This window comes from Coloeus monedula, assembly GCF_965178545.1.
Source record: "Coloeus monedula genome assembly, chromosome: 13".
Lineage (NCBI taxonomy): Eukaryota > Metazoa > Chordata > Aves > Passeriformes > Corvidae > Coloeus > Coloeus monedula.
Window position 1 is genome coordinate 13,192,733 of NC_138793.1, and position 14,529 is coordinate 13,207,261.

General features: G+C 42.0%; 1 protein-coding gene across 1 annotated transcript in view; it reads left to right on the forward strand.

The window, feature by feature from the left end:
- GLG1 (golgi glycoprotein 1) overlaps positions 1–14,529 on the forward strand; it is an 84,195-nt gene that overhangs the window by 44,983 nt on the left and 24,683 nt on the right. The window contains exons 5-8 of the mRNA XM_082290043.1: positions 6,464–6,667; positions 7,305–7,376; positions 9,554–9,737; positions 11,487–11,701. Coding sequence (XP_082146169.1) covers positions 6,464–6,667; positions 7,305–7,376; positions 9,554–9,737; positions 11,487–11,701 — 675 coding nt within the window. The remainder of the gene's footprint in view (positions 1–6,463; positions 6,668–7,304; positions 7,377–9,553; positions 9,738–11,486; positions 11,702–14,529) is intronic.

Below are 14,529 nucleotides of genomic sequence, written 5' to 3' on the forward strand. Positions count from 1 at the left end.
GTCTTTCCACACACCACTACAGGTGATCTGGCAGATAGTTGTCTCTTTGATGAGGTACTCTCAAGCTTGACTCAGTACAGTGAATCCAAACAATAGATTTAAGCATGCCTATTGCCTGGCTTATTTCACAGTCTGGTTGGGTCTGGCAGGAAGGTTATCAAGGTGATGATGCCTGTGCTATAACCCTTTCTGCTTTCTCAGGCTCTAGTTGATAGACTGGATCAACACCATTTATCTGTTTGCTTCTCCTTTCCTCTGCCCCTAAAAAATCAGTTGAAGGGCACAGGGTATGTGGTGTCACATTTTAGTAGTTCAGACTTGCCAATGCTGTCCTGGTTTTACTAAATCGGTGTTCTTTTGCTATGTGAGACTTAAGCAGAAGTTGATGCAATGAACAGTTTATAGTGACTAGATGTGGGGTTGTTTTCAAGGGATTGTCTTTCCCTGTCTGCTTCAGCATAGCTAATGCAGGCAGCAGTTATGTAGTGCTGCAGGAATGAGTGACTTTTCTCTAAGTTTTTATGTTTAGGGTTAAAGTTAAAATTAGCCTATCAACTTTTTACAGTGTTTTTTGAATTACAGCTTTTATGGTTATAACAGTCTCATAAATGAGCTATTAATGAAAGGGTTTGCAATAAGATACACAGTTTTTGGTTAAAAAAAGAAGCTTTGCTAGTTGTTTGAGATATTCACAGCTATAAGCAGCTAGTGTGTTAAATTTAAGTTCTAGTGTATTTCAGAAGACTTAGCTGAGCCACAGAAAGTACAAAAATGAGGACTCATTTCTGGAAACAAGAACAAAAGCAACCATAGAAGTGGGAGGAACTTGGATGCACTATAGGTTCAGACTGCTAACAGCTGAGTAACTTGCTTTCTCCATAAAGTAAAGGCTCTCTTGTAATACTGGGCTGAAAGACCTCATGAAATGAGAATGAAAAACTGCTTTTAACAATCAGTATAGAATCAGAAGTGTAACATGCATCCTGTGTGTCAGGTCTGTATATTACCTGTAGCTTGACCAAATTTAAATAAAGTCAAATATTTACGGTAGCACTGAAGGGATGCAGCAGAGGGGATTTTGTAAGCATAAACCAAATCTCATATGGTAGGAGTGAAGCCAATGTGGGCAGGCCTGTGTGTCTGTAACTGTGCACAACCTGCCATGTTGATCGGTTCAGGCGGGTGAAGGGGGAGGATGGCTGGGCTGCTGAGGTCACAAGGCACCAAAGAGAGGGAAACTTTGGGTCACCAAGTTTCTGTGGGCTAGCAAAGTGGTCACTAACCAAACTTCCATGGGTTTCACTATGGCTTAGGCATATTCCTCGCTTTCTTGGTACCCAACCCAGAATATTATGCCTTGGTTTGTGAAAGCGTTGCAGCCTGTCATATATCTTTTGTTATGCTGTCATCCTTGGCACTTGGAGCAACTGAAGTACCCTATACTGCTATGGAAACAGCTATAAATGGCTATGCAAGCATTTCTTTTGTCAGTGTTCTGTTCTATCCCTTTGCTGCTTCAGAGAAATCTAATTTGCTCCCATCAGATGCTGGTTAAGGTTTTATTTCCATGCTGTAGCTCCTGAGAGCTTACCTGTAGAGAAACAGTCATTACCCTTTTGTATGACTGAAGGTAACTGTGAATTTAATAAATAGGACCTGAACACCTGAGGAGGAAGATGGGGGAAGAGGTTCTTTCTCTCTTTTTTTATGGAAATAAGCACAGCTAGACCGTGAACTCCATCTACATCAGGCAGCTAGTAGATTGCAGTATGATAGCTTCATCAGAGTAACTGGGATAAACTGGCATTTTTAACTGTGAAAGGCACTTAAGTTGATCATCTGGAGTTACACTGCCCTTTGAAGCTTCTCTGCTAGCTAACCACGTTCCTTTTCTATACTTCCTTTTGTTTCAACTTGCACGATAGTTCCTAATTGAATTCTGTTCTTGCTGAGTGTGTTGCTTCTGATGTGGTGGTTTCTGTGCTTTCTTTTCACACATTTGTAGTTGGGTTTCTGCTTTGTAAGAGCAGTAAAGTTCAGCTTAGAAGTCTTGATCTGACCTTAGACTTTATTTTGCTGTATGTAGCAGAAGGGCTGTAGATGTGTCATTTGAAAGCATTAGGTTTTCTAACATGCCTGTGTTGTGGAGGTGTTGGGGGGGGGAGGGGGGAGTGTCTTTGTCTTTTTCCAGCTAGTGGAGAAACATTTAAAAGTAATTTCAGTCACCTCTCCAGTTGGATGTTGTGTTTCATAATGAATTTGGTCTCCTGGTATTTAAAAGTTGTTTTATCCTCATGCAATAGGGATCTAATTTGAAATTGAAATGGGTAATTGCAGTGGAGCTTTTCTTCAGATGCTGACTGAAATGAGCTATTTTCCTAATCCTGGTCGGGTCCAGGATTGTATCAAACTCTAGCGGGTAGTGTCTAGTTGCCAGGGTGCTATTTGGCTATGATGTCCAAGCTGTAGTTGATTATTTGCCATAATGAAGGCTACATAAGTGTCAATTGCACATCTCTTGCAGTACTTTATCAGATAACAGTATTTTTCCTAAAGGAAGACACCTTAAACCACCATTGTTTTCTTGGTTTTGCTTTTGTTTTTTACCTCTAAATGCTTCCAGTACAGTTGCTCTCTTTCCTTAGTTTCACAAAAGTACTGGACACAGAAGAAACTGAGTCTAAATGGGAAGAGATTATAACATTCAGCTCAGTCTTTGTTTACTCAGTGTACTAGTATAGCAGTGTATGTGTAGTATTATGCAGTGTCCTATCATCTGAAGTATTGGGAATTAGCTAATCTGAGAGACATCCCAGCATACCTGGTGTGTGGGTTAGCCAGGTGGAAAGCTGAACTGGAGCTCCCAGTTGATCTACTGACTGGTTTTCCATAGCCTGGCTGCTCTGGCTCCAGCAGGTTTCCACAATTGTCCAGTGCAGGGTGCTGTGCTGATGAGACAGGTTATATTTTACCCTTCTGCCTGCTGCTTCTTTTTACTCTTCATTCTCTTTTGATCACTTTTCTAGCTTCTCTCTGATAGGCTGCAGCTGGAACAGATGTGTACTTGAGGCATGTCAGGTTTCAGACAGAATAATATCCTTTCATGGAAGCTTCTGAAAAATGACCAAAAAAACCCCAACAGTTGCAAAGCCTAAGCTATACTAGGGGGAAAGTAAAATTTCTAATGGAAAATGAATAGTAAGCCCAATGTTTTTAAAATTCTGTTTTGGCCTAAAGCTGCATGCCTGGAGTTTGAATTTTAGTCATAGGATTAAAATCTCGCAGAGTGTTGTGCTGAAGGGGATTTGCTTGGGCACATTTAGAACTAAGTTCCATTCCTCTGTGGCTCAAAGTGCTGTGGGACAGTACTGGAAAGCTGCTTGTATCCTTTGTGGATCTAGGTATATCCTTTAATAAAGCTATGAAGAGTTTCAAGATTCTCCAGACTAAGTAATTATCTAGTATGTTTTACAGATATTTGCAATACTTTCAGTTAAAATCCTCCATTTAAAGCTTGATAGTGGTGGTGAAGCTATGTTCCAAGAACCATATGTGGTTTTTAGATTTAATCTCTTGTATTTCAGTGTATTGCTACAGAGAAATGAGGCCTAGACTTTGTCAACAGGCAGCTGTTTTGCACTAGTCCTGACTTTTGGAGTGAACTTAGAGGTTTTCAACTGCAATGGAGGTTTTCTGACAATGGGTGCTGGATAGAGGAAAATCTTTTTTGGGATTCATTCCACAGCAGAGCTGCAGCAGGTATTTCCCCCTTGCACACACCAGGTAGCTGGTGCTGGAGCAGGACTGGGAGAGCTCCTGCTGTGGGATGATGACCCTTGACTTTGGTGCCTCTGAAGCTGAGCTGACTGTGCGGGACTGTTGGCACATGGAATGCAGGTGGGAACAGGCAGCTGTTGTGGTGTAGAGCTGGGTAGTGATGCAGGTACCACCAGTGTGTGTCAAAATTGTGCTGCCATCCTCGGAATGAGCCTTCACTGCCAGCTGCTTTGGAACAGGATGGTTGAGTGCAGCTGTACACACATTTGTTTTCGCTTCCAGTCTGCAATAAGAGATTGTACAATATTAAATACAGTAGGTGTTACGCTGTAATTAAAACTTGAAGTGATATTTCTCTAAACCATGTTTGTAGAGTCCCATGCTCTGTTTGGCAATAGTGTGGGTGCCTTCGTGTGCTTTTGAGGAAATGAAGTCAGGCTCTCCTTAAAATTGCTGAACTAGTCAGCACTAGCACTGTAGGGACCTGATCTGCCTGAAAATGAACCCCAGATTAGGCCAGTAAATCTTCCAAAGAGTGTCATGTGGGGACAGGAACATTAAGGGTACCACAAGGAGGCGTGTAAATGCTTGATAGTTGGAGGAAAGGGCATGTTTCAGGAGCCAGATGGGTTCGTTTGTGTGTTTCTGTTGAGTCTGCCATGTTTCGATATTGCTCTAACACAGGGCAGCAGAGTAGCCAGCACTTCAGGATGATCTGCCCAAATGTGAAAACACTATTAGCAAAGAAATGCAATAAATGAGCCATTTCATGTTGTATCCCTAAAGTGTAACAGCAAACGTTCAACATCCAGCATATGGAAACCTGCTTTCCAGATTTCCTATTAAAAATAGGTTTACTTACATATATAATATGACACTGACCAGGAATCTAAACCCACACTGCAATAAACCAGGAAACTTCTGATTTTCCTAGCAGGAAAAGCTTGCCTTGTGCCCTCCTTGCTGGCTTGCAAAGGAAAGCTGCAGGTGAGTGAAAATAACCTTGGTCTGCCTTGCCTCCCAGCTGCAAATTGACTTGGGCTGGAGCAAAAATGTGCCGGAGGAGCTTAAAATGGTTGTTTTCAATCATTCACACTTGACATCTTCTCAGCTGTAATTGCTACCTGTGACTGACCATGAGGGTTTGCAGAACAGTGTTTGTTTTTGATGTGGTTATGGATAAATGGCAATTTTAAGTGATGTGGCAAATGTACTTCTAAGTAGTATTCCTCAGAATCCAGATTTGAGGTTCAGTCCTAAAGGGACTGTTGATGTATAATTATATTTCTTCAAAGATACCTACTCAGCATATGGAATTGGCCAGTTCTCACTCAAAGAAAGGAGCAAACCAAAAAAAGGAATTTTGGAGAGTGTGGGTTTTGGGTTTTCTGCTTTCGTTTGATTTTTGGTTTGGTTTTTTTTTTTGGTAGGGGAAAACTTCTTTTAGCCTTTTTAAACTGATGATGTTTCTGGGTTGTGTTTACAAGTTAACAAGTAATCAACCAAATTCTGCCTGTGCTCCAAGTGTAGCAGAATTAAGACAGGAATCAAAGGCTGCCTGTGTAAGGAGACAAGTCAAAAGAAAAAGATTTGGGAGAGTTGCATGGCTTTGAGTAGTCATGGACATGTTTTATGGAGACTGCTCTCTTACTCATGCTCCTGTAACAGCAGTGGATGATCTGCTTGACAGAGCAAGCTGAAGGGATGGCTCCTAAATGGTGACTGCAAATGCCAGGCTGGGTGATTCAGCTGAATGTGAACGTGCATGCCTTGTTGCATACTCAGACAGCCTAAATTTAGTGGCAATACCCTTTCGCAGCAGAGCAGCATAAATTAAGGTGACCTTCACATGAAAACCTTGCAGCAGCCTTGAAAAGTCTATACCAGTAGAGTCCATTTGGGGACCCAGACCTTCTACAGAGATAGAGAGGGGGCATGGTTCTCTTTCTAAGCACATAAAGAGGATATAGGAAACTAAGTGGAGCTTTGCTGAGCTTTGTCCTGCCTCTTCCAGGCTTTCAAACAAAGCACAGGCTCTCTATGTTCAGTGGCAGTTGCTGCTCACAGTCCAAGGTTGTCTCCAGGCCTGCAGAACAGTGGATGCGGTGCACAGCACTGGGCCAGAACTGCTTTGTCCGAGACCTCTGTCTACTGTTGAATGCTTTGCAATTTTTTATTCTCTTGGTAAGGGAATTAGCATTCAGAAGCCTACATTAGTCAAAGCTCCTTTGTGGCCTTTTTTGCATCATGAATTTTCACCACCCAAACTGAAGGCATGGCAAAACTATGATTTTTCTCTCTCCAAGTATCTTCTTAATGTGATGCTGTTCCTTGCTGTTGCCATGGTGCCAAGAAAGCTGTGTCAGATTAAAGATAATTTGGCTGTTTTGGTAAACTGCTCTGAGCAGTGTGACTAAGTAGTGATAATCTCATTAAGTCACATTAAAACAAGCCCAGAGCATTGGAGGGAGGGATTTCATGGTGACTGTCAGTGGGATGGTGATGTATGAAGTGTGGTCAGTACAGGTCTTAATTGTTGCCTCCTCTGAATTTAAATGTGGTTTAGGCTAAATGTTGGGAAGTCTGTATGTAGACAATTTGTTGCTTAATTAATGTGGTACTTAGCCAGAATCACAGATCACTTGATTACGTAAAGCTTGGTTACAGATGTCTTGTTCTCCTATAGGATGCTCACTCGCAAGGAGAGGTGGTGGCATGCCTGGAAAAAGGCCTGGTAAAAGAGGCAGAGGAGACTGATCCTCGAATCCAGGTTTCTGATCAGTGTAAGAAGGCAATTCTTCGTGTAGCTGAACTCTCTTCCGATGACTTCCACCTGGACCGGCATCTCTACTTTGCATGCCGAGATGACAGAGAACGATTCTGTGAAAATGTGAGTACTTTTCCTCTTCCCTTCTCTCTACAGTAATCCATTTAAAGAACCCCAAAACCTCTCTGGAAAAAGGAATGGAAGTGTAAACTGGAGCCTGAGTGATATTGTATAATACTGGAAACAGATACCTTGTAGCTGTCATTTTGCAATAATTCCAGTATTAAATTCACTCACCCAATAAACATGCATTATTTCCAATGAGTTAATGAACTGAATTGGCATAAATGGTTTAATGGGCATCATAGCTGGTGTGACAGGGAGTGGGGGAGGAAAGGCAGAGGTGAGTGACCACTCCTTTCTACAGCTGTGAGCTGTTGCACAAGGTAAGCCTGCTCTGACTGTACTTGCAGCACTTCCTATGCCTAGAGCATGAGCTGAAGAGCTGCATTGTTCAGTGTCAAATAGCTTGTATTAGCTGAGAGTCGTGACACTAAAAGGGTGATGAACATGACCAGATTTTAAAAAATGCAATAAAATTTAAAGGATTTTTATTGCATAGAAGCTATCACTGTCATTTGAAGTATTAACTCAAATATATTGTTAGCTTAAAAAAATTCTCTTCAGGTGTAGTTTAGCCTGTTCGTTAAGTGTCACAAGTCTTAACTTTAATGGCAAATGTTATTGTTCTGTTTCACAGACTCAGGCTGGGGAAGGCCGAGTATACAAGTGCCTCTTTAATCACAAGTTTGAAGAATCAATGAGTGAAAAGGTACGTATCCTGGTGAGACAAATCCTTACTGCAGAAATCATCAGATCATTCCTCAGTCCAGACTGCATTATTCTTTTCCAGTGTTAAGGAAAATCTGTCATCTTCCTAGCCAGATAATCGTCTGCTTTAATAAATGCTTTTTACTTTTATGTTTTTGTGTTTCAACTTTCAGTCTTTAAAGGATTTAAATAAATCAAAGCTTTTGGGTGGGTAATTTGGGGAGGCAGACATGGAGCTCAAGTGGTAGCATTGTGATTGACTGTTTAAAGTAGGAGTCACAGCATGCTGAGGTAAGCCTTGAGTAAATGCTGTTCTAATTGTACAGATTAGAAACAAAAATGAAGCTGTGTTTGTTTCACTTGTGTTTTCAAGCATCACATTCTGTGGCAAGGATGCACAGTTCAGTGACTGAAGTTTTCTTCGTGGTTTTCTTGATGTGGTTTTCAACAACAGCAAAAAAAGTTGTTCTAGAAAGTTAGTCATGAACAGTTGGTATTGGCATAGGTGCTTTGTTAAGGCAGCAATGCCTTCAGTGATTTTAGAAGCAGCATCATAGTGTTTGGGATTATATGGAATTATAATGTCAGAAAAGATAATGAAGATGAATATCTGTAAAGATCTCCTCAGAGATGATCTGCTGAAGGAGCCCGATTCAGAGTGCTGGAGGGATCAGACTAATTTCCTTTTTGTTAAATGCATTAGCTGTCTGACAGCTTGGTTCCAATTAACAAATTCAAATCTGAATGAGTGATCACTGAGGGCTTGAAACAAAGCTCCATTTTGTAGAAACGTGTTACTGTAATGAGCTGCTGCTGTTGCTTAACTTCTTTTTAGTTACACAGGGACACTGGTAGTTTTTGAAGGGTGTTTTCCATGATCAGCTGACTGAGGTATGAATAAGATGTAGAGAGGTTAGACCAAGCTGCAGCAGATGACTTCGTAGGGAGAGAGGGGTGGATGCTCTGAGGACGCAGTTTGCAGAGCAGAAGGAACACTAAATGTAGTTCTCACTCTCAGAGCTGCCAAGGTTGGACCATCTGCAAAGTCACTGGTTTTGTAGAAACTGTTACCCAGCAAAGAGTCCCTCGGTGCTGATGGCGTCGGCTGCTGCATACACATGTAGCCAGCAATAGCTGCTGGTGGGTGGCTCGCTTTTTGTCATCCAAAACTGGTTCCCAGGCTGTATCCAGCCTTTCCCTACTTCAGGTGATGAGGTATCTGCGAGCCAGTACCTCCCTGTGTCCAGAGCTGTAAATTTGTCCAGTCCCAGGATCTGAGACTGCACAGGAGCATGAAAGAGGGTGTGGGAATATCTTGGAGTAGGGCTTTCCAGGTCCTCGAGTAGGTGTGGGAAGGAGGGAGTGAAGTCAAAAACCTGACGTAAGGAAGTGGGGAGCGGGTTCTAGGGCTTTTCTGTTCCTTGTGCCAAGATTGCTCCCTCTTCTCCCTACCTACATATTCACTGTTTTCCTTCCTTTCAAGTGGGCTGGGAATGGAGAAATTTGCTTGAGCTATTCTGAGTTATCTGCTGCCCTCAGATTTAATTTCCACATAATGTAAACCAAAAGCTATGAAGTGTAGCAGTGTTTTTACAGGCCCTTTTTTGGATGAAATTCGGAGGGTTATTTTTGCAGCTGCTTGGTTCGGGTTTGGCCACAGTGCATCCTTATGCACTTTCTCACCAGTTGTGGAAAATGGCTAGAAATTCCCACAGTTAGACTGTTTTATCTGCTGTCATCTCCTCAGTGCGTTGCAGAACAAATCCAAGAAATGCACTATTTTGTAAATGCAACTGGAAAAAGTTCTTTCTTGAGGACATGGGGTGAGCATGTACCACAGCTGGGGTAAATGTCAGCAACTGCTCCTAGTTACCACAGATGAGTCACGCTCTCAGCCGTAGCTCTTCACAAAAAGCTGGATGAATGTGCAGTTTTGAGAACTGCTCTGCAGAGAGCTGCTCTTTTTGAAACCCCTGATCTGTTGACCTCAGTGTGCATTGTTAACTGTGTGCTTTCTATGAGACAAATGAAATTTAGCTGCAGCCCAGCTTAAACACATAAATTTAAAAGCATCGGTTGTTTCCTGAGATCCAACTTGAAAACTCGACAGCAGCAGGGCCAGCTCTCTGCCACCAGCACACGGAAGCTCATTCCACCATCCCAATGTGTCTCCTGCAGTGTCGTGATGCGCTGACGACCCGCCAGAAGCTCATTGCCCAGGACTACAAAGTCAGTTACTCGCTGGCCAAGTCCTGTAAAAGTGACCTGAAGAAATACCGCTGTAATGTGGAGAACCTGCCCCGCTCTCGGGAAGCCCGGCTTTCCTATCTGTTGATGTGCTTAGAGTCTGCTGTGCACAGAGGTAAGTGGAGTTCAAAACTTGCTGGCACCTTGGTTTTAAAATGAGGGACCGTCAACTTTGTGTATTTAAAGCCCTCTTCTCCAAGAACCTTTTTCCAAACTTTGTTTCAAAGACAAAGTTCCTCATCATGGTGCTTTCATCACTGTTGTTTTGATGATCAGAATAGCTGAGTAAACCCCTCTTGCCACTGACTCCTTTTGTGCAGACAAGAAGTTTAAAATGCAAAATAGCAAATCCCACTTGGACTGCTGATGTATAGTTGCAAATCCTTCTATTCACTGTGAATTCAAGCAGCTCTTTTCCTCCATTGTGTAGTAAGCATTAAATATGCTACAAGGTTAAAACACTGAATAGAGAACCTGTTTATCCTCACTCAGGGAAAACCAGGGATACTCAGTCCTCTGCCTGCTGTAAATAATGCTTTTTCTTGCAGTTCAGTAGCTTGGGTAAATGCCTTATTTCTGTGACTCTGGTTTTTCCCTATATAGAAGGAAGGTAAGTGTGAGAATATTATTTTTGATCATTTAAGTTAATGTAAGCTGGAGGTGTCCTAACACCAGCTGCTGTTTCCAAAGGCATTAGAAGGCTCAGTGCAGCTGGACCGTGCTAAAGGTTCTCTGTGAAATTGCCATAATGTGAAATAATGTGTTGCATCCTCTAGATCTGCACTGGAGAACTGTTTGTTTTTCCTCTTGGCATGCAGCTGTGTGGTTTTCAGAGTGAGCAGTAGGGCTGCATGCTGCAGTGCCTCTGGCATGGGATGGGAAAGCTGCCATAATTCCATAAGCAGTCTCTACATTTGTGAGTTTGAATAACTCATTGCTTCTGATTGATGTGGAAATGATGTACCCTGTTTGTAGAAAAATTGTGGGATTTTTTTTTTTTACTTCTCCCTGCAGTAGGGCAGGTGGTTTCCTGAATTACATGCAGAAAACTGCTATTCAGTTATTTACTTTCATGGTGGAACAGGTTCTGCAGTGTCTCATGCATGAGGCATAGCCCAGGAGGAACACTAATTATTCCACACAGCTCCATGTGCATGTTACAATGCCTGGCGGCCCCTGTTGGAGTGTCCTCTGTTCCATGGGATGTTGTGCACATATGAATACGTTGTGATGGGGTCTGCAGGAAAGCTTATAGCAGATCTAAGCATTTACTAGAGCAAGATTTCTATGCAGCTGCAGTGGTTTGTTGGACACTCCATATACACTCTTGTTTTAGTCTGATTTTTGGCTTCCTGAGCATTTATGTATTATTGCCCTAGAAAACCCTCTCCTTGGAGAAAGTGTTTAACCTGCTGTCCAAACAAATTCCTCTCTGTTACATACCAAGCTGGTGAACTACCACAGTGGAACTCTAGTGGGAAAAGGAGCCCTTGAGCATAAGGGGAAAAGCTGACTTGTGCTACAGAACTGCAGATCCATGAATGCTTTCCGCTGTTCGTCAGAAGCAACTCCTGTAACGTGAAATCCAAAATCAGATTATCTTAATCTTTCAGGCATTCTTTTTTAAAAAACTGTGTTAAATCCATAGACTGGCTATATTTTACAGGGTTGTTTAAATGACAGGAGCTACCATAACCTCTGCTTTATTCCCCAGCACAAATGCTCCAGCACATTTGTTGCAGTCTGGTGTTGTTCAGAGCGTGGACTCTTGTTTGTCTCTGCTCTTCCAACTCGCTGGTAGCACAGGTCAAGAAGGGCTCTGCTAAGCATTGAAACTAAATAACATCATCTTCTCTTGGCTCAGGTCGACAAGTGAGCAGTGAGTGCCAGGGTGAAATGCTGGATTACCGGCGCATGCTGATGGAAGACTTCTCACTGAGCCCAGAAATCATCCTGAGCTGCCGAGGGGAGATCGAGCATCACTGCTCCGGCCTCCATCGGAAAGGTCGCACCCTGCACTGCCTGATGAAAGTAGTCCGGGGCGAAAAGGGCAGCGTCGGGCTCAATTGTCAGCAGGCAGTAAGGAGCTTTTCTATCACTTCACTGAAGTTTGCTCAGTTGGTAGAAGCATTGATTTGTCTGTCAATGTTTTGCCTTGCGATGGAGGTTCTGCTGAAGTCAGCCTGGCTCTGCTGGGTGCCACTGAATGCTGGAAGCAGTTGTGTAATTGCCATGCTATCTAGCAGCACATCAGTAAGGGTGGTGTTTTTGCCCTCAAAAATACATTTTGCATTGTTGTGCTCTGGGTTTTGTATTGGATCTTCTGTAGTTCTTCCTCACCAGCTTTGAAGTCATGGAATTCTCTCCTTGGGTGTAAGATGTAGGGAAACTTGCTGTTTATAATTCTAAAATATTTCTTCTCCTTCCCTTTCCCCCCCTCTTCCCTTTTCTTCCTTTACTTTTCCCCCTGTGCCCTGTCCTTGGAAATGCACAAAACCTTTCAAAGCACCTTCCCACTCAGTTTTATTTTTGCTATTTCATTCAGCTTTAATGATGGAAATGGAACTTCAGGGACAGGGAGGTACAGCAGACTGCTGTGGGTTGATGTAGTTGCAGCCAGTGAAGGAAATGTTATTTTCCTCCAAAATACCTCTGTAAAATGGAATATTTATTTTGCCTTTTTTTAAACTCCATTTTGGCCCAAATACATCCTGCTTATCATTTCTTTAAATTGAAAACAATTTAATTTTTGTTCAAACTCATTAGTGCTTTTTAATATGAAATTACATTTTTGTACTTAATACTTGGTTTTAATGACCCATGACCCCAAGAAAGTGACATCAATGATAAAAATGGCAAAGGAGTGTTAGTGCTGATGTAGGAATTTGGGGAGATGTATGCTCTTGACTTCTTTTAATATACAGAACCACTGTTCTATACATTTCTGTTGTAAATGTAGCTTAAAACTTGAGCCTCACATGATGCCAGTTTGTGTGTATTATCAAAGATAAATTAATACCTGTTAAATTTTTGTAAGGCATTAGGTGCTTTTGTGGTGAAGCTTTTCTGCATAAATACCAGGTGTACTTGTGCAGCAGCTGTACAGTTTGAGTCATTCCTGCGGGGATCTGTAGTGCATTACTTATGCTCTGCAGCCTTTGTGTGAGAAACTGAGTATTTGTTTCTGTTTAAATACAAAATTGAAACTGCTGCTTCAGAATTTTGTTATTTGCAAATATTCATAAGATCAGTTAATCTTGGGAATAACTTTTAGATCATGAAGTGCATGTTCAGAACAAGTCGTAAGTCAAAACAGGAGACCCCCAAAAGTGATACAGGATTTCAGACTTCCAGAGAAAAATATCTTTAGAAATTTTGAGCAGGTTTGGAGGTTTTTTAATTCTCTTGTACTTAAGATACTGCTTTAAGTTTTTTGCAGTAAGTTGATGCAATAGTAAATAGGATTGTCCATGAGTCTCCTTCAAGTTAAATGTGTTTTGTTCTCTGGGCAAAGGACAGCAGAATCAAATAAGGTGTTGATTTTATAAACTTCATTTGGTTTGTCTGGATTTTTATGGGCAAGAGGAAATAGATGATTGCAAGAACAGAATAAACATTCCAATGTTCTGAGTTTCTGAAGACTGACATGGTGCTATTACATAGCTGCCTACAGCTTTTGAAATACTAAATAATTTATTGTTCTTATATTTTGTATTTGAATGGTAAGGGTTGTCAGTGTCTTCGTTGTGTTTTGATTTATTGTGTTAGAATGAGCTTCCTATTTTCACGTTCCAAGGCAGATACATTACCTTTGCAAGGAAGAGAATATTGTGTGAAAGTCTTCCAGATACTAGGCAACTTGTGCTAGAGACTCCAACTCCTTGTCACATGAGGTTGGCCCAGATGGCAAGCCCTGAAGAAGGGAAGTTAGAGCTGGAGCCATTTCAGTTCTTTCTGGGTACCTAGAGAGCACCTTAGACATATGGTTCTGCTGTGGCTCTTGATGGTGGAGCTGTTGTGTGTGGCACTCCTACATTTTCACCTGCAGAAACAGAGAACAGCACAGGTGCTCTGGGGTGGTCCCAGCAGAGCTTGCTGCAGTTCTTTGGGTCCATCTCCAGATGTCTTTTCTATAGAGTCAAAGACTCGCATCCCTGTGCTTTTAGCAGCATCATGAGGTAATGCTAATACAGCACCATGATTTCTTGGCTAACTCAAAGCAATAGGTCTTGTCCTGAAATTCTTCCTTATAGAAGCTCTTTGACCGGCCACACATGCCTAGAAAGTTTGCTGGAGGCAATTGGAAGGGAAAACATCTAATTTGGATCTGGTTTTACTTACTGTCCTGTCTGTGAAGGTTTGCTCTGATTCTGCTTGTCTTATGAAAGGAAGACTTTTGCCCATCTGCCAAAAACAACCTAAAGAATCCTAAAACAACAAAACACAACCAAAGAAACTCCATTTTATTTTCCTGCAAGACAAGAGCATTGACTCGTACCCTTTCCTTCATCCAGATTGAGTGATTATTTGTATTTAAAACTGTCAACAAAATGCATTCTTAGACATTCTCAAACCCCCAGTATTTTAATCTGAGAAGTTCCATTTCTTGTGAGACACCTCAGCCGGAGTCATCTTGCATGTGAGAGTCTCTGCTCACACCTAACTGCTGTTGTGCAAGAAGCACATCTAGACCCAAGTGTCAAAGCTGTGGGGGGGTTTTGTCTTTGTTTCAACAGTGAACTTGCCAAAATTCTCAAGCTCTGTGAATGGTGGAGAACAATGGCTTTCTGTAAGTGGTTTGGCCTAAGTTAGAAAGAGAACCCCTGGATGTGTGTTGAGCCTCATTGTGCCCAGCTGTGGACGTAAGGGATCCTATGCACACATGTGTGCTGTGGTGGGTCATCAGA